Genomic DNA, 19,779 nt, shown 5'->3' with positions numbered 1-19,779 from the left:
TATCCTAATAGCCATATAGCCATATCAGAAAGACGATCAAGTGAACATATAAGATAAGAAATGTGCTCTGAAATCTAAAATATGAATAGCCTATTTGTAAAGGTGCCTGCATTCCCTCAAAGTTTAACTTTATGACTGCATCAGATTTTTCAAATCACGCTCAACTTGCTTTTTTAATCTCCTGGCATTCCTACTTCAAGATCAACATACTGCAGGCTACAGTAAATGTAAACAAGTGTGTGTGTGTGTGTGTGTGTGTGTGTGTGTGTGTGTGTGTGCGTGTTACACCACACCACAAGGGTGTATTGTAAAAGATGATGAAGAACCCTTAAATTCTCTTGCAGTGAAATCATTGTTTAAAGAAAAGATAAGTGGTTTGATTTAAATATTTTATTATAACCAACTTATTTTTTCAATCATTTAGTATACAGTCGGAATGGAGCAGCACAAGGCCAGACAATGTGGAAGACATCATTCAATATAAATACAATAAATACTACCAACTATAAATAAATATACAAAACCTTACATAACACACTAATAAATAAATACTGAAATAAATAAGTTGTCAATAAGTGCTTTCATACGTTTACTGTAGGCCTAAACAGGGGGTGGATGTGTTTGTGAAAGTCTCCACCCATTGCCTGGTATAGTAAATCATTCCGTAGCCAAGTTTTTTCATAGTGTAATCGTCTGAAGTTGTAACATTTCTTTCGCAATGCGTAGTCCTTGACGCCCATAGGTTTACAATTGTTTGGAAATTATTAAAAAACCTATTAGTTTCTATGAGGACGGGGTGCTCGTCGAGGGTCTGACCCTCGACGGGAATGGCAACGTTCTTGATGATTGTCGGCAGGTGGTTGCCGAGGTAGTCGAGGATGGCACAGGTGGAGGCCTTTATTTCTTCTGTGGTGTTTCCAGAAGTTAGTCCCTCTGGGCGCTCTAAACTCCGTGACTCCCCTTTAAGTATACGTTTGACCTAGAGAGGAAGTGAGAGGCACATGATGAAGTCAATAATGGAGAGCTCTGAGGCTTATTATCAGTATTATCAGCAAAATGTACTGAAAGTATCAAAAGTTAAAGTAATACTAAATGGTCCCTTATTTCATGTTAAAATACTATATAATAACAATAATAATAATAATAATATTACTGCTGCGTTATGTTACATTTTACTGATGTAGATGTTTAATGGTGTGCTAATTTGAACTCTTTTATATGGGCCTACTGTTGGGCATTTTAATCTACAGTAATGCGTCATATTCTATAAAATCATCATAACATGATGCCACAAGTGTTTAGAACCGTGGTATTTAGCTTAAGAAGAAGGAGAATTTTCTCAACACATAAAAGAACACTTCATCTTGTAGTTTATCAGAAGAATTCTAATTTAAAACCACCAAATTTGGAGATACATGGTTTTCACTGTACAGGTAAGGCGATGGAAAATTGTAATCTGAAGTAACTACTATAACTGTCAGACAAATGTAGTGAAGTAAAAAGTACAATATTTGTATCTGAGATGCAGTTAGTAGGAGTTTAAAGTTGCATAAAATGGAAATATTCAAGTAAAGTACCTTGAAAGTGTACTTGAATAAATGTTTTTGTTGTGTTACATTATTATACAGCTTTTACCACTGAATACATCTCATATGAAATATAGTTCTACAAATATGAAAATGTCCCTTTCAACTTTTTAAACTTAAAGAATGACGTGTTTACTTACATAAATATTTTCTGCTTTTTGTAGGTCACACATAACTAGATACAGACGGTCCACCATGTTCTCCCGAAGATTATTGATCCCATGATCAGGAGCAGATGTAACTGGTCGGGAGGCCATGAAGGAGATGTGCAGCATCACAATGCAGGAAAGCAGGAGCTCTACAGGAGGTTATACACAAAAGAGTATGATGCTGCATCTGCATAGTCAGCCAGAAGCTTGCTCAAGGGTAAATAGAATCAACATCACAAAGTCTAAATTGATTTTACTGAGAGAGAATAATATAATGTAAGAAAATGTTGCTTAAAAGCTCATTTTAAACTGTAGGCAGCTTGCCCTTAGACTTTTCAGTCAATCAACCAATCAACCAATCAATCAATCAATACTCTTTAAATCACAGCATAATAAAGTTACTAAAGCATTGTTACACAGGGATGTTAAGAGTGAGTTTGAGAAGGTTTTCATTTTCTTACTCTTTGCAGGAAAAACATAATTGTAAATTATTGAACTTTCATTTAAAAACAGCTTACCTTCAATGACAGACATGGTGTGACTTTTGTCTTTTAGCTGTTGAGTTAATGGTCCTAAACTGGCACACACTGTGCTTATGTATCGAAACGTGGGATTTTTTGGTTGCATGCCATCATTGGGTGCATGACGCCTTTGTGGCATTATCATTCAAATAATCTTGTTGTAAATGTTTCTATTTTGCAATTGTAGGCCACAGCTCACCACAGTGGTTTGATGTGGGGAGGCAACGCAAACTGCCACAGAGTGATCTAAACATTTGATCGGTTGAATGGAAAAAAAAACCAGCATGGTTCATCTCCCTTAACTTTCCTTATAATTACTGATGCCTAAATTTGAGCTGTTGTGATGTTTATCATGATGCAATAATTCAAATTATAGTATGTTTGATAAGGCATTTCCTAGTAACATGAGTCCTGTCTCAGAGATGCTTTTTGCTGTGGTCGTGGATAACACACAGGATGTTCCTTATATGTAAGAGATGTTCGATTCCCCCTTGATACTCAAAGGGGAATCATTATTCATGGCAAATCGAGATAATAATTGATCAATGTATCAGTTATTACAAAAATTGACTCACAACCTTTGGTCACACATTTTGGTCCAATATCTCAACTATTAGATTTATTGCCATACAATGTTGTACCCACATTCATGGTCCCCAGAGGGTGAATAATACTTATTTAGGTGATCCCCTGTCCTTTCCTCTAGTGCCACCATGAGGTTGATAGCCTATTTATGGTTTTTGGTTCAGTGTCTCAACAAATATTAAATGGATTGCTATGAAATCTGGTACAGACGTTCATATCACTTCTAAATGAATTGTAATCACTTTGGTTATCCCCTGGCTTTTCATCTAGTGTCACAAGTTTCAATTTGTCCAATACTTCAGTTTATATGACCAAATAGCTGCAAAACCAATTGACCTTCCCATCAGGCTCAGCTGTACTGTGTTTATTGTGCTAATTGAGAAATGTTAGTATTCTAACACGCGAAACAAAGATGGTGGACATGGTAAACATTACAGTGCTGCTCATGAGTATAGGAACCCCTGCTACAGTTGACTAAAAAGAGGAATAAAAAAATCATCTTTTGGAAATTGTCCTACCTTTGAAAACACCAATTTTCTTTGTGAATGAATGATGTATTGTAAATAAATAAATGTTCTTCCTTAAAATACAGGGGGCATACGTATAGACACCCCTATGTTAAATTCCCATAGAGGCAGCCAGTTATTTCATGGATCCAGGACACTATGCATCCTGATAAAGTTCCCTTGGCCTTTAGAATTAAAATAGCCCCCCCACATCATCACATACCCTTCACCATACCTAGAGATTGGCATGGTTTTATTTCAGTTAGTCTAATAGCTGGTTTGATTTGCATTGAGAGATGATTTTATGGAAAGTACCCCATGCCAATCTCTAGGTATGGTGAAGGGTATGTGATGATGTGGGGGGGCTATTTTAATTCTAAAGGCCAAGGGAACTTTATCAGGATGCATAGTATCCTGGATCCATGAAATAACTGGCCTTTAAAAATAAAAATCTGCCTGCCTCTATGGGAATTTAACATAGGGGTGTACTTACTTATGCCCCCTGTATTTCAATTTCCAAAAGATGATTTTTTTTTATCCCTCTTTTTAGTCAACTTTAGCATGGGTTCATAAACTTATGAGCAGCACTGTATACGTGCTAAACATCAGCTTGTTAGTATTATTGTGAGCATGTTAGCATGTTGATGTTAGCACTTAGCTCTAAAGCACCTCAGTGCCTAAATACAGCTGCTACTTAAATAACTTCAAGGTCCTCATAATCATTTTCTGGTGTATTTGGTTTATCAGTTATTATAGAGTTGTGAGGAAGGTGGTTGTTGAATCATAGCAGACAGATTTAAGGTTAACATTTTTTGATCCTCTGGGATTTACAAAGTTCAGTAAAAAATACATTTGTTTGAAGAAACATTTCTACAAGGGCCAATACATTTTCACATTACAATGTAGGAAGAAAGTTGTGAATGCAAAATTAAATTTTTACTTTGCCATAGCAGGAAAAACACAGACCATAGAACTAACCATAGAAGTACCAATTTATTTACGTTTGTATATGGTTGTAACTAATAACATTCACAATGGCTCAGTACCATTAAGTGTTCCAGTCAGTTAGTCAAATTTGATGCATTTGTCACTGTCCACAAACAAAAATGTGGGGCCATATTATGTATGCTGCAGAAATGTCCCAGTTTAAAGGAGAATTTCTCTAAACCTGACATCAATTTCATGTTTTTATTATATCTTATTTTTCTTCTTAAATTCTTCTAAATATACATTTTTGATAGCAGAAAATAAAGGATTTCAGAGTCAATGAAGTCCTGACCGGATGCAGTGTTCCTGGAGTGAGTCCCAGCTGTTGCCAGGCAACTGACAACCATTTGTAAATAAACACCAGGGACCTCTTCCCTGGAAGACTGACCAAAGAAAACTGAGGTATCATTTCATTTGGTAGCTATTGTGTTTCTCTTAACAAATCTATGCAACATGTCCTATAGTAACAACTGTTGGTAGACATGAGCTCAAACAAGCTTTCTGCTGTGTTAGAGGAGCAGATTCACCGCCTGTGTCTAAATGACTTTCCATGTGGACATGGCACCTGGGTGAGTTTATTTTTAAGGTTGCAGTGTTTTCCAGATTATCGTTAAAAATTATAATGTCTATTCAGTAGTTTACAGCACTCTCATCACTGCATACAGTAGCTTGGTTATGATTATGTTCTCAGAGAAAGACCAAAGACAGTACAGAGGGAGCAAAGACAGAGGAGACAGACGCCCTCCTGGATCTTCTAAGCTGCCCTCACTCTCCGTGGCAGCACAATGAATCATGGAGCCCTCAAGCTCTGGCCCTGAGACAGCTGGCAGTGCTCACACCTGAACGCCTGCACACAGACTTCATTTACAATTACTTTATTACATTTCGCATCGTGGACAAGGACGTAAGTCGACAGATTTTACACTCAAATGTTGTACTTTAAATTTGATTCAAGCCACTCTTCTTATACAGTGTCATTCTTAAGAAAAAAGAAAAAATGTAAAAGCTAAGTATACTATTATAATAATAATGGTCCCCAAAATACTATGGCATATAATGGTGTTCTCTCAGAAGAACTCAGTAATTCAAAATTTCCAGTTCAAAAGAGTCCTTTAGCTTCTCAGAGCGGAGTTGATTATCAGTACAACAACAGACTACCTTTGCACTCTTATCTGTGGGCGCATTACCAAACTTACACTATATCTGCTCCACTGAAATAACCACAGATGACCTGTAGGAACAGTGCAAACACATTATAGAACAAGATGTCAAACACCATAATGCTATGTTACAGAAACATGCATAAACAGAGGCTGGTGTCCATGAACCTGTTGTCCTGTTGCATGCTGGGAGGCTTTCCACTACACCCACCCTCCGACGCTACAATATGGTATTTGTTATAATGCCAAAACTTGTTTGAGTGTCTCTGAATCCAAAGAAATCGGGTATAAAAGCCCAAAAATGTGGTATTTGTTATAATCCTGAAGTTAGTTAGAGCAATTCCCAAATCTTAAAGTTTGTCATTGCACCCCTAAATCCAAAACATGGAGATATAATAATCAGAGGATCCCAAAAATATATATTACATTTTAAATTTGTCTCTGGCTCCTCTGGTGGCTGACTGGCTCTGAGTACCCACTTAGGTATGTGACACCTTGTGACAACTCTGCTCCTGACCTTGTTCAAAACACAAATAACAAAGTGCTGATGCTTTTACACAATTGTGAAAAGTTGTACTTGATGTTTTGTCTGTGTTGTGTTCAGGTAACAGTCATCGATGATGGCCTGTTAAAGTTCTCAAAGCTGGAGGAATTGGTGCTGAGTGCCAACAAAATCTCAGACATCCCTGCAGAAAACCTTCCCAGCACTTTAAAGGTAAGTTTCCTCTGCAAAGATTTGTCAATGAAGGGTGATTCACAATGAAATCATAAAAAGCAGAGAGCTTTCCCTGCTTTTCATCACATCAAATGTAAAACACCTGCTGTGACATCACGTTTAGGTATGTCAGTGATGACTAACTCTGATTATGAATATGTTTCTTTCAAAGATTTTGGAGCTACGTGCAAACCAGTTGTCTGCTCTAAATAGTCTCAACAACGGCTTGCCTCCTCGCCTACAGTACCTCGGCCTCGGCTCAAACAGTCTGGGTTCCTATGACGATGTCTGTTATCTTACAGGAAGACACTGGTTAGTACACACACACACACACACACACACACACACACACACACACACACACACACACTAAGCTTGCTGGTTTTAAAGGTCAAACAAGAACTCAAGTAGGATTGTGTACTTTGTATTGTTTGTAAGGTAAGATAATTACATCATGTCGTGACTGATTTCACACATGTACTGATTTGATGGCAGTGTGACTGCTTTATTAGCGGTGACACCTGCTGAGGCAACTCTGGTAGTTTCCCTGCCAAAGTGATTCAGCTGGTGATGGTAACACAGTGATGACAACAGTTGATGCTGTCAGGTAGAAACTGGTTTGAGCCCACCCAAAATAATCACATCTAACTGTGGTTTCAGTGGAAACAAGGAGTTCACACTTTTACAAAGTTACACCCACTCTACCATTTTATCAACTGATATGAAAGTTAAGTATTATAGTAAAGCTGGGAGGCACTGTTGGAATTTTTTAAAATGTTCAGTGAGGACAAGATGATTTGTTTCCTGATGAATTTCAGGAGGCAAATACTTTGAAACGACCCGATACCGGATAAGCGGACGAGGATGGATGGAAATACTTTGAAACACTCCTTAAAGATCAGCTTACTAAATATAATATGGTTATCATATTAGTAAGCCAGGGGAAATTCATTTCATCATCCAACAGAATTGTAAATAACTGAAAACACATGAAGTTCAGTTTATTCAGTACTACACATTCTATGAAATCAGTTGTATAATGTATTTTATGGAAGTTTGAAAAAAAGAATTATCTCAGCTCAGGCTTGAAACATCCTTTTTATGTTTTTTTTTTGTTTGTTTTTTTGCCATCACAAATTATTCCTGGTGTAGAGAATACCCTTAGACAACAGCTTTTAGATCATCATGTACAGAAACTGGGACATTTTTTAATTTTTAAATGAATACAAAAAATTACAAAAAGATATGACCAGTTGAATCAATTAAAAATTATCCAAATTAATAGAAACTTTTACAGAAATTTGGGGGTGCTTTGACTCAGGATCTCAGTATTTCTATACATCCGTTAACAGAATTCTGGCCTGAAAACACACAATTTGTGTGTTGCAGGGTGATTTTTAAGCTTGCTGTGTCAAAAAAAGAGACTTTAAATGTTTAACAGACAAACTGCATGAGTGGGCATTTAGGCAGCAGGGGTTTTCAATCCATGATTCTGGAGCTTGACCCATACTAGGGGAACAAAAGTCAGGATATCTTGGTCTCTGTTGCTTTAATTTCAGCCATTCTTATTTATAAATAAAAAGGAAAAATGAATCCATCCACTTCCTCATTTTCAAGTTATTAGTCTTGCTGTACAACACACTGCTGCTGTTCTGCCTCTGACCTCAGGCCACAGCTGGTGTGTCTGGACCTAAGTGACTGTGAGTTTCAGGACCAGCAGTCCCTGCTGAAGGCCTTGAGCACGCTCCCCTGCCTCAGGACGCTGGTGCTGGAGGGAAACCCCTTCACTCTTGCTCCCTGCTACCCGGGTTTCACTGTGGACAGTCTCCCACGGCTCTCTTGTCTGGACGGCTCATGGATCTCCCCTGAGGAAAGGCATTGTTTTAGGGGCTTGGCCAAGAAGAGTGGTGAGATTTTGCTGTTAGTAGATCTGACTCCTGTGAATGTGGGCTTGTTTCATTTTAATTTTCTAAGTAAGAAGCTTTGTAATTTCCATATCCAATTCAATATCCATATGTACAGATCTGATAGTGGACCGGGCATCAGCCACAGTGAGTGTGGGCAGGATGAGAGGAATCCCAGACCCACTGATGAGTGTGGATGAAAACGCTCCTGACTTCCCTGTTATCACCTACAGCTATTTTATCACATACGAGTTCCTTAGTCATCAAACTGTTAACCTGGTGACGTATCCTTCCTACACTTTTCCAGCTCTTTACATGTCTGTAAGTTTAATACTGTCCAGAATGTCCGAGTGAAAAATAAATTCCAATCAAATGTGTTTTTGACACATTTAATCTTCTGACAGTTTCATTTAGTAAATGACAATACATTTACACGTTATATTTGTTTCACAAATTTGAAATTCCCTCTTTACGATTAGACTAGGCTCAACTTTATTGTCATTGCAGGCAGTAGCCTAAGTACCATTACACCAAAAAACTGTTTAGCAATTATATTTGTTCAATGCTCACATGTGCCTTGAATACACATCAGTTTTTTATGTGCCTAGTTTTGTAAGAGTATCTTAAAACGAACATAAAAAAATGTGGAATGTGAATGTAATGTAATTAGATAATAAGTGAACTTGTGCAGAAACCATCTTTTAAATCATCGTCTTTTTTGTGATGCTGTTCACAGAAATTCAACAGTGAGTGTAAATTTGACGCTGCACATGTAACAGAAGACTGCTTCAGTGATGCTGACCTACAATCAAACAAAAATTGTGAAAAAGAACCGTCCAAACCAGACACACAAGACTTGACGGTGTATACTGGGGAAACCTGCCATGATTTTGCACTTGGTAATAACACTTCCCTCATTTGACGAGTTAAATCACAAACACTGATAGAGCGATGCAGTTGTTGCTACAGATTGATCAGAAATAAAAAATAAAAACAGGTTGTCATTGCATGACATTCAGTACAGTAGTATAAAGGAGTTTAGAAATAATGCCAGTATGAGGTTTGGATTCATTTAATTTAGTAATGTATCCTGTATAACTGGGATTAACTTTTTCTTATCAGTTTCTGCAGAATGTACACAACTGCCGTCAGGGAAAGGGGAGTTGTACACACCCCCTGAAACTGGATGACTAAACTTATCATTTATCATATGTCAAACCCTTTTCTTAACTTTCCACTTAATCAGAGGTTTGTTTGTAGGGTAGAGTGGGGCATCTTGTCACACTTTTTTGCTTTCACTTGAATTTCTCCGACTCAGTACATCACAGTCACTCATTTTCCATATTAAATGAAATAATAAATTCTTGTTCACAAATGTATAATCTTTAGATAATAAAAGAATTATCACATTTTTAACAAATAAGAACATGACCAAAGTAGAGGACTCATTTTTGCAGTTGTGTAATTGATGTTGAAGTATTAGGCAGTACTCCTTATATTATATACTCCTTCCTTTATTTGCTTCATTCTGTTTGCATAGTGATGTGTGCTATTGCTAGCTATACCACAATAGCCTTAGTACAGGTCTTTGGTTTAGGCATCAAATATATACTGTTCTCTTAATATAGTTGAACATACTTATCAAAGTTGTATTAATTATATAATGCAGTTTAGTTTTTTTAGAAAGTGCCTTCTGGTGTTGGAGATATAACCTGTGTGACAACTTGCCCTTGTGACAAGCTCTCCCCTATATACTGTATATTCTATAAACTATTCTATACTATACTATTATACTATTCTATAACTATGGGTCTCTGACTCGCCAAAAGCCAGACTGTTTTTTGTGTCTGTGTTTTGGTACATGCAGTACCCACTGTGTGCCAAACTTTCACTTTTTCTGATTTCTTTGACAGTGTCAAGACACAGCACATCAAAGCTGACATGGTCAGAGTGCATGGCCTTCAGTGACACACAAACATACATTGTTAGTGATCTGGGAGGCTTAAAGAGATTCTTCAATCAAGGACTTTATCTTACGATAGAGGAGGAAAAGGTAAAGAAAATAATGTTTATGTGGGTAAACGTTTAGATGCAGAATGTGCTCATATTCTGCCATTTGACATTTTAGGTCCTGTCATGGCCTGCAGCCTCTGAAGACATTCCAGTGGCCAAACCCAGCCAAACTGTAAAAGAGAAGAAAGGCGGGAAAGAGAAAGAAGTGAGTTTTAATTTAATTCCCACTGAATCACAAACTGTATTAGTCAACTTTAGAAAAATAAGGACTAATGGGTGTACACATATATTGAATAGACTTTTAGGGAAATCCTGGATTGTTCATTTCCAGAACGGGGCTCGTGAAACCGTGATTACTGGAAATCTGTGTATGTTACTACGGCAACTGATGTGCTGAAACTAACCTGATATTTTTATTTTTACATCTGGTCATAGGCCAATCTCATTAAACTGTGGCCAAACACCAATGTATTATAGTTAATTTGTTTTTTTAAATTCTTTTCTAAGTATTAATAATGATATACATATCAATCCAAAAGTAATTGCATAAGTACACGTTTTTTATATTATAATTTATCATTTTACATAGTATTAGGCTGACCAATAACCAGAAGGTTGCAAGCTTGATTTCTGACATCAGTATTGTAATTTTTCTTTTAGTTGATGGTAGTGTATTCTGACTTTTTGAAGAGAGCAGGTCAGGGTCTTTTTTTTTTTATCCTAAATTTATATTCTATTTCAGCCTTCCTTTGCAAAATAGTTAAGTTATATAAATTGTTACATACATTTTTTTTTTCAATTTTCACACACGCCATGGTTTGTAAAGGTGCACTTTGCAGAGGGCCACGGTTCTGTCACTGTATCATGATTTTAATATGTATATTGGTGGCACAGATTAGAAGTTCCATTACGATATCAAGGCTTCAAAAAACAATCCACTGGTAAGTCCACCAGAGCTTGTCACATCAGCTCTGAGTAAGTACTGAAAGTCTGTTTGGGCAGATAATATTAGACATCTAAATATCCTAATTTCATGTCTGTGGCATCTTCCTCAGTCTCCAATCAAATCTGGTTCCACCAAAGACAAGTCAAAAGACAAAAAGAAGAAATCTGTACCAGAGCTGGTCCAGGATGCCCCCATCAGAAGAGTCCTTGGCTCTGTCCACGTCCCCCTGCAAAGCCTGGTCAGAAGAGGTCAAAAGGTTGAGGTCCTCTGTGAACTTGCTGCTCTACACACTGAGTCTGAGGTGGAAACTACAGAAACACTTGAAAAGGCAAGTTTACATGCTAAACAGGTGTTTACACAGCCAGGGCGTTGCTGAGGTACAGTAGTACAATCATTACCTGGTCCATTTCACAGAAATTATTATTCAAAATTTCAAATTGGAAAACACTGAGACAGGATTTATGTCTAGAAGAGTGGTATTGTGCCCGGGTTAGCTCAGTTGGTAGAGCAGGCACACACATATAGAGGTTTACTCCTCGACGCAGCGGCCGTGGGTTCGACTCCAACTTGCGGCCCTTTGCTGCATGTCATTCCCCCTCTCTCTCTCCCCTTTCATGTCTTCATCTGTCCTGTGGAAATAAAGGCCTAAAATGCCCCAAAAAAATAATCTTTAGAAGAGTGGTATTGACTATAAAAGGGACAGACACTAGCAACATATGGGACAACAAACAGGTTCTCAGTTATCAAACTGACATATTTCATGTGGGATATGTTTTTCAATCATCTTTAGGATCTGGGAAAGAAAACCAAAGAGGACAAGGAATCAAAGCAGAGAGGAGGCAGCAGTACTAAACAGAAGAATACAGCAACTTCTAAAGGTTAATCATCTGAAGAATGGCATCAAATCACTTTTCCCAACTGTAAAACTGAGAAGAGATTATTCATTTTAAAATGGTTTTGACATACTAAATACTGTAAAATATGTCTACAATGGTGTTATTCTTAGGCTGGCCTATATAGCATATGTGGTTTATATACTAAGTATTTGGCATCAAATGTATGTAAAAGGAAACATTCACAACATGTCTGCTTAACATCATGAATTCTGTTTAATATCATCTTCTGTAGGCAAAGGAAAGGGAAGGAAAGAATGCGAGGAGATGGATGTCCACACAGACAACTCTGTGTCCGGCCCCCTAAAGCTGATGACTGTGGAGTTGAGTGTGGAGCTGGAGAAATGGCAGTCTGCATCTGAAGCTCATCAACTTCTGCTCCCACACCAAAACTCCTAAAGCAAACAGCCATATTTTGTCTTAAAGCAAGATTTGCAGCTACACAAGGCTTGCTTACTTTTTTTTTGTTTGAGCTACTGTACATCGTGGAACCATTTATCTCCAAACCAGTCCAGTCCTAGTTCAACTCAAGATGATGCAATTATAAGGAGAGCACTAGAACAAGCTGAACAGACATGTAAAAGTGCAGTCTAAAACATGCTGTCAAATCTTCTTTTAATTGTGACTTTAATGATTGGGTGCAATGCACCCAATCATAAACAACATAAGCAGTGTGAATAGTGCTTTCAATTGAACAATCAATAAAGAGATCTTTCATTTTAAATGTATACATAAATTTTATTTATTTTATACAGATATTCAAAACATTTTCAAAGAATTGCCTATGTATTTTATTGTTTCATACAGAAAGTATCTTAATTTCAAAGAAACCTTTTGGAAAGGCCATTTCACTGGAACGGAGGGGTTACAGTAGGTGTGAAGTGCTTTAAGTTTCACCGCTTCTTTTTTTAAACAATCACCCATCCTTCATGAAGACCATAAAAAAAAAGTTCCTAAAGCCAAACAGCCCTGGTCTACTCCAGGCAAGAGTGAGAAAATCTCTCCCCTGCGATTACCCTTCACAAAATTACACACATACCATCAAACCTTTAAGTCCATACTGTAGTATTTCCAGGCATAAAAAAATAAACTATAGCTCACCAATTTTTTGCGCAAACTGATATTTTTTTCAATCAAGTAATTTACATTTTCAAATAAACACCTTTCATGATACTATATTATCTTTGTATCTCCCCAACAAGCTGTGCAAACAATGTTAGGATATTGATAAATTAAAATATCTGAAGGTCATCGCTTCTCCCACATCCACCTACAGTATCTCCTCATTCACACAAACCCAGGATGTTCCAAAGTAATTTACAATTACAAATTGTAGAGAGAGAGAGAGAGAGAGACAGAGACAGAGAGAGATTTTTTTTTGGGGGGGGATGTGTGAATATTTGGAAAGAGATTCTGAGGCGACCATTCTCCAATAAAAGCCCTTATGGACTGGCATGGACAATAAAGACGCTTTGCAAAAACAAGCACACAAAATGCACACATATACAAACCAAGACTTTAAAAGCACGGCCTAATCTAACATGATGTGCAAATATACCGATTGTGCGAACGAGGGTGGAAAAAGGCTTAAAAGGTCTGGTCATCATTACAGGATTCGGTCCAGTGGCCAAAGACCTCACAGATATCGCAGTAGGACCGTTCTTCGCCCTTATTGCCGTGGTAGGTGGTGTGTGGAGGGGAGTCGGGCATCTGCATTTGTGTGGGACAGTCCTCGGTGTCATGGAGGTCAAAGCAGTCGCAGATGTCACAGAACAGCCTGGGAGGAGCCTTCTTCTTCACGGGTTCCTTGTCATGGCTGCAGAAAAAAGGAAATCAGCTCTGTGTGTAACTAAAAATAAAAGTTGTACTGCCACACAGTTGTTTAAGTCTGAGAAAGTCTGCTATGAATGGGACTTACCTGTCATAGTTATCCAGCTCACTTGGATTATTCCCATTGAGAGCAGCAGCTGCCATTTTCTCCAATTTGTCCTTGAGTTCCTCATTCTTCCTCTGGAGGTCAATGATGACTGAATTCAAGAACTCAATCTGTAAAAGGTACACAACAGTAGCATCAGTGCTGCTAGTGGAGAATTACCATCCTTTATCCAATACAATATTGAAAATTATTTTAGGGTCTCCCTGTGACATTTATTCATTGTATTATGTGCCAAGACTTTGCCTCAATGCTATGACAATCCTAATTTAGACAATAGAAACTATGCCCCGCCATATCCCCCAAAAAATAAATAAATTAGTGCTGTCAGTTAAAAGCGTTAACAGCGTTAACGCAAACCCATTTTAAAGGCGTCAATTTTATCGCGAGATTAACGTTCTTTTTGGCATAGCAAACTTTGTAGTTTTTTTCACATGCTGTTGCAACAACTAGTAATGTTAGAAAAACTACAACACCACACTGGATGTAGCTAGACCGGAAACAAAACAGGCACGCCGCGCACACACTTGTTTGGGCTTGCGAGCCAGCGAAAGAGTAGTAGGTTAACGTTACGTTTTGAGTGGATGGCGAGCGCAAGACGCCGAAATGGATGCCAATAAGATTCTGAATGGAAAGTTTACTTTCAAAAAGTTGCCAAATGGTTCCATTGACAAGACCAAAGTGATCTGTGTGTTTTGTTGTTGTGAACTGAGCTATCATCGCAGCACGTCCAGTCTGAAATACCACTTGATGGCCAAGCACACAGCTGATGCGAATTCTCCGCCCCCTTGTCAAAGCCAGGCGACAAAAGCACAAAGCAAGCCGATCCACTTTTCCATGTTGATAAGAGCATTACAATGAGAAAAAGTAATTGAACAGGAAGAAATCTAGGGACATTTAGAATAGATAAAAATGTGTGATTCATTGCAAGTTAACTATGACATTAATGCGTTTAATCGCAATTAAATATTTGAATCGTTTGACAGCACTAAAATAAATAAATCTAATCTTGACTATGATGGTAAACTGTAAGTTGTCAGCTAAAGAACTCCAAGCTTGACACTTAAATGAGTCACAAAGAAAGTCCCATTTACAGTAAGTAAAAGTCATCCTTAACAGATCTGATAAGCATCTATGATAACTGTAATTTTTCATAGTAATTTCAGCAGAGAGATTGAATGCTAAAAGATTTTGAGAAATCAAGCTTGGTTCGTCTTTGGAAGACAGTTTGTATTTTTTGACACAAACTATAATGTGATCCACCAGACGAAACATAAGAGCCACAGTGACAGAAACATGCACAAGTGAAGCTGATGAAAAACATTAACAAACCGCTGCCTGATGGTGGTGTAGCATTGCCAACATCAGAGACAGAGCAGAGGAGAGGAGTTGGAGTTTAAGAAAGAGAAGAAAAAAAATATTGAAATTCAAATTAGGACCCACCTACTGCCAGCCAACACACAAGTCACTCAGATCAGTATTACATTTCAAAGTAAACAGAGGCAGGAAATAAGAGTTAAGTGAAGGTTCTGGGACACATGCCATCATCCCACCACTGTGGGTGAAAGGCTCCAATACAACTGCGATACCGATTCATGTCACCGCTGCAAGAGCCGAGAGGATGCCAGAAGTTCAGTATGCTTTTAATTAAATGTCAAATCAATTTGGACTCATTTCACCTCTGTAAAAACATAATACTGTAACAGTTACATGACTCAACAGTAAACTGTAAAATACTCAAGTCAACTGCTACATCAGAAGTAGTACTTGTTAGTAAATGCCTGAGTAAGCAGCACAGTCATTTCACAAACGGCATTCAATAAGACCGTTTCCGTACGACTGCCCCAAATATGATGACAATGTAAATGAGACTGAGGAGTTGTCAAACCAGAAGATCATATGGGCCAGTGTAGGGAAGCATCTTTACACTGAATGCACTGTATGAATGGAAAAAACCTCAATCTATCCAGGCATATGAATAATGATTATAATTATTCCGGATGAGAAGAAAGGTATACATGCCTGACTCTCTGCAGTCTCCTTATCCTCCCTTAGTTGGTCCAAAACTGCATCACCTGGAAACATCAGGTACAAGATTAAATGAAAGAGGTTATCTTAATTTTCTTTTGGAGGTCACCTCACAGAGAACTGACCTTAGTGCTACCATAAATATTAGCTGTGGTCATGAGCTTAACTCTTACCTGAGGACTTGTTGGTGTCAGGCCCTGCAGCCAGGTCCTTCTCCAGTCTCTGAACACGGCCCTGTAGATTAGCCTTGTCCCGCTCCAAGGCCTGAATTGTACCCTGCAGTGTCTCAACTGCGGCCCTTTCCCCATGCAGTCCAACCAGCTGTGAAGAAAACAACCCACGCTATTCAATAGTGAAAAAGATGTTAACGTTTCTTAGACAAAATATTTCTCTTTGCTCCAAAAAAAAAAACAAAAAAAAAAACATTATGTTATGACAACAAAGGAAGTCACTCTCTGAATGACAGTTTATTAAAGGACAATTCCGGCGCAAATTGAACCTAGGGGTTAATAACATATGTGTACCGAGTCGAACGTTCTCTAGGATCTGTTTTCATGCTAATCAAATGTGTCTCTAGCTTGAAACAAGCTACCACAAACCGGGGGTTAGCTGCTAACGCTAGCTTTCGGGGCACAGGGTAAATCACTATTTGATACCACTAACAAGGCTCGAAATAGCACCACACTTAAAACGGTAGCATAATGAGGGTCCCTACATGCAAACCAAAGCATTGAGAACTTTATAAGTGTACAGGCAGTTCATTACAAAAATAGATTATACAGACAGTAGAGTTAATGTTTACATGCGGCCGCCATCTTGGATCATCATGAGCAGTCGAACGACGAACGCTGTGTTTGAGCTATGTTACTGGTTGCACGGCGTTCGTCGTTTGACTGGTCATGACTGTTATCCAAGATGGTGGCCGCATGTAAACATTAACGCTACTGTCTTTATAATCTCCCTTTGTAATAAACTGTCTGTTAGTGGTATCAAATAGTGATTTACCCTGTGCCCCGAAAGCTAGCGTTAGCAGCTAACCCCCAGTTTGCGGTAGCTTGTTTCAAGCTAGAGACACATTCGATTAGCATGAAAACAGATCCCAGAGAACGTTCGACTCGGTATACGTTATTAAACCCTAGGTTCATTTTGCGCTGGAATTGTCTTTTAACAACAGTAATACAAGCACAAGCTCAATTTGAGCATTTAAATCAATAAGTCAAGTTCATTTAAATTCAAAACAAGTTTTAAGAGAATTAAAGCATAACCGATGTTTTGAACCTGCAAGACGAAAAGTGTCACTAAGTCTGCACGGCAACAGGGCCCTTGCCCACAATCTTTAAAGTTACCGTTTCAGGTTAGGCACATTGTAGGATCCTTTGCATGCACACTCACAATGAAAGCGGACCAACATTTTTGACCTAGAAGTGACATCCTGTTAGACTCTGCATTGTAAGAAATGTCCCTGCACGACTCACCGGGTATTTTATTTAACAGGGTCCTGTTAAAGCCTGCTATACCTGCTGACAATAAGAGTTAGGATTCTCACCTCACTCATCAGCTTTTCCACGTGCTGCTCCTTTTCTGAAATGAAGGCACTGTTTTTATGGATGGACTGTTGGAGGGCAGCCTTCTCCTTCTCAAACTGCTCCTTCAAGCTGCTCTCACTATCAAAAACACAATACCAATACAATCTGTAGGCAGAGAAAAACTGGCCCCAATTTACCAAATTGTTTCTCAGCAGATTTTCAACTTTGGAATTCAAACTACTAACCTTGTTTTTTTGGCCACTACAGACATTTCACAAATTTGAGGTGACATACAGAAAATCAGAGTCATTTTTTCTCTGGGAGTCGCTGGTCAATATATTGATAAACTTATTGAAATGGTAGGACAGCAAATAAAGAAAATATCAAAAATAACTTATAGTACAAAATAGAAATAAAGTAGGAGATTCAGAGAAAAATAGGAATGGTCACATTACACATCAAATATTCCCTCCTTTTCTGATTCACTTCTACCAAAGCCTATATGACAGACGATTTTCAAGCATCCATTTCCTGTTTCGGTCTACAGCAGAAAGTAATCTACAGCAGATTAGCAGGTCAGAGTTCATTTCATCACTTTGACCAAGCAGATTATTCATTAGCTGCATCAGAAACATCGTTTTTGCGGGGAAATTTAATTCAACGGAAACGCAATGTGACCGTACCTTGCTTATTCCTAATTATCTGCCTACAAACATGTGGTTAATATATTTGTATTATTACATGATAATGACTGACATGTAATAGTATTAAAAGGTGTGAAGTACCTGAAGGCATTATTTGGCAGGCTTTGAAGAAAAAGAACAGCATGACATACCATTTGCTTAATTATAAATGCACTGTACATTAGCAAGTGTCACACAGGTGAGAGCATTTGTGTTTATTTAGTAAACAATGCTTTCAAGATATTAATGAATTTGCAGAGATCTGAGAAACTCAAAATGATGCATTCTCTTACCTTTGCTTCAACTGTTTTTTGAGTTTTGAGTGCTCATCCTTGAGCTAAGAAAAAAAAAAAAAAGTTCAAATCATGGTCAGCAGATTAATAGCTGAATTCTGATGCTTGTAGGTTTATGTAAGATTTTTAAGAATAAAAGATAGTGTTGCACCTTCACAAGTTCGCTCTGCTCTTGGTGACTGTTATCAAGCTCCCGAGTCAGCTTGTTGTTCTCATCTTGCAGCATCTGCAGGGACTGTGTCTTCACAGTAACGACTTCTTTAAGCTCCTCACTGAATAAATACAAATGTCAAAATCAAAGAAATTCTGACAACTCATGTAGGCAACATTAGTTTGGAGAAACTCCTTCTCCCAGCAGCCAAAATTAAGGATTTACTCACATTTCCTGGCACAGACTCTCAGTCCTCTGAGTTTCTATGCAAAGCTGCTCTTTGGATACTTTCAGATCTTCCTGGCACTTGGAATTATCTTTCTTCAATGTTTTCAGCTAAAACAATAATGCATATTTACTTGCTGAAATTACAGCTACAACATATAGCAAATGTGTCACTTAATTCCATTTCTCTCACATATATTGCTTGATGAGAAGAGTCACTTCACCACTGAAAGCTTACACTAGCATCTCTTACCTGTGTCTCCATCTTCTGCTTGGAGCTCCGGAGCTCTTCCAATAGAGATTGGGCTTCGTTCTTCTCCTGCATCAAACCGGCCTTCTCTTTTGTCAGCTGTTCCAGAGCCTCAGCAGTCTTGCCAGAGGCCTCTGTAGCCTAAACGATGCATGAGCAGGATATTTGCTAAGAACAGTTTCAAATTGAGAGCAGCAAATGGTTGGTTGAGATCAACACCTAATGACCTCAACAAACCTCAATAAGAAATTTGCATTTGACCTCAACCAATGATTTTTATATTATTTAATAAATTCAATGCATGCTTAATGAGTTATTTATCTTAATTACGGATTTAGATATTTATGGATTTATTCAAATCTCAGTTCATTGCAATTTTTAAGTAGATCCTAGTTGAGAAATAACAAATATTACATTAAAAGGAAAATAATTAGTATACAATTTTTAAATACTCTACAACCTGTGGCCTCAGAACGGATACTGACACCCCATTAACTTGTGTAACAAGTCTGATAAGACAAACTGTTAAGTGGTAGTCCTGTAAAAGTAAGTTGTCCTTCCATAACTCCTGAAAGCTGCTTTATATTGTCATATCTCTGCCCATACTATTTAAGTGTAATTCTGACCAGAGAGATTGTATCAGCCCAAACACTTTAAAATTGGACTGAATGACACTGTTAAGCAGGTAATTGGGGCTATAATTTCTAAAAACAATTTTTGGGAAA

General features: G+C 37.9%; 2 protein-coding genes and 1 long non-coding RNA gene across 7 annotated transcripts in view; 1 reads left to right on the top strand and 2 right to left on the bottom strand.

Annotated features, from left to right (window-relative positions):
• Positions 1-434: 434 nt before the first annotated feature.
• On the bottom strand, positions 435-2,307 carry LOC144517629 (uncharacterized). Its single transcript, XR_013501955.1, has 3 exons — positions 2,254-2,307; positions 1,727-1,884; positions 435-979 (listed from the first exon to the last, which is right to left on the bottom strand). It is a non-coding gene; the product is annotated as an uncharacterized LOC144517629 (long non-coding RNA).
• Positions 2,308-4,816: 2,509 nt separating this feature from the next.
• On the top strand, positions 4,817-12,563 carry LOC144517628 (leucine-rich repeat-containing protein 43-like). The gene is made up of 12 exons (XM_078249733.1): positions 4,817-4,903; positions 5,026-5,238; positions 6,099-6,209; positions 6,382-6,521; positions 7,878-8,116; positions 8,232-8,392; positions 8,850-9,012; positions 10,027-10,166; positions 10,242-10,331; positions 11,182-11,400; positions 11,863-11,950; positions 12,201-12,563. Exons 1-12 carry the CDS (start codon positions 4,817-4,819, stop codon positions 12,362-12,364), a joined length of 1,815 nt encoding a protein of 604 aa, XP_078105859.1. The 3' UTR covers positions 12,365-12,563.
• Positions 12,564-12,677: 114 nt separating this feature from the next.
• Positions 12,678-19,779, bottom strand: part of clip1a (CAP-GLY domain containing linker protein 1a) — a 29,063-nt gene continuing 21,961 nt past the window's right edge. For 4 of the 5 annotated variants that reach the window (XM_078250796.1, XM_078250799.1, XM_078250800.1 and 1 more), the window contains 10 exons: positions 19,058-19,195; positions 18,809-18,915; positions 18,580-18,700; positions 18,429-18,472; positions 18,238-18,258; positions 17,473-17,590; positions 16,100-16,247; positions 15,921-15,973; positions 13,884-14,011; positions 12,678-13,781 (listed from right to left, as the gene is read on the bottom strand). In XM_078250796.1, the coding sequence (XP_078106922.1) occupies positions 13,553-13,781; positions 13,884-14,011; positions 15,921-15,973; positions 16,100-16,247; positions 17,473-17,590; positions 18,238-18,258; positions 18,429-18,472; positions 18,580-18,700; positions 18,809-18,915; positions 19,058-19,195 (1,107 nt within the window). In that variant the 3' untranslated portion in view covers positions 12,678-13,552. The remainder of the gene's footprint in view (positions 13,782-13,883; positions 14,012-15,920; positions 15,974-16,099; positions 16,248-17,472; positions 17,591-18,237; positions 18,259-18,428; positions 18,473-18,579; positions 18,701-18,808; positions 18,916-19,057; positions 19,196-19,779) is intronic. The other variant, XM_078250798.1, reaches the window with a different exon arrangement.

The sequence above is a fragment of the Sander vitreus genome, chromosome 5 (assembly GCF_031162955.1).
Source record: "Sander vitreus isolate 19-12246 chromosome 5, sanVit1, whole genome shotgun sequence".
NCBI classification, from domain to species: Eukaryota; Metazoa; Chordata; class Actinopteri; order Perciformes; family Percidae; genus Sander; species Sander vitreus.
Note: the sequence above shows the minus strand (reverse complement) of the source record. Positions and strands in the feature narration are given on the sequence as shown.

Bases quoted from the DNA above. Each gene is read 5' to 3' on its own strand.
- LOC144517628 (XM_078249733.1), top strand. From the start codon at position 4,817: ATGAGCTCAAACAAGCTTTCTGCTGTGTTAGAGGAGCAGATTCACCGC. The intron at 10,167-10,241 runs GTAAAGAAAATA...TTGACATTTTAG, and splicing joins TTACGATAGAGGAGGAAAAG to GTCCTGTCATGGCCTGCAGC. The intron at 10,332-11,181 runs GTGAGTTTTAAT...CATCTTCCTCAG, and splicing joins AAGGCGGGAAAGAGAAAGAA to TCTCCAATCAAATCTGGTTC.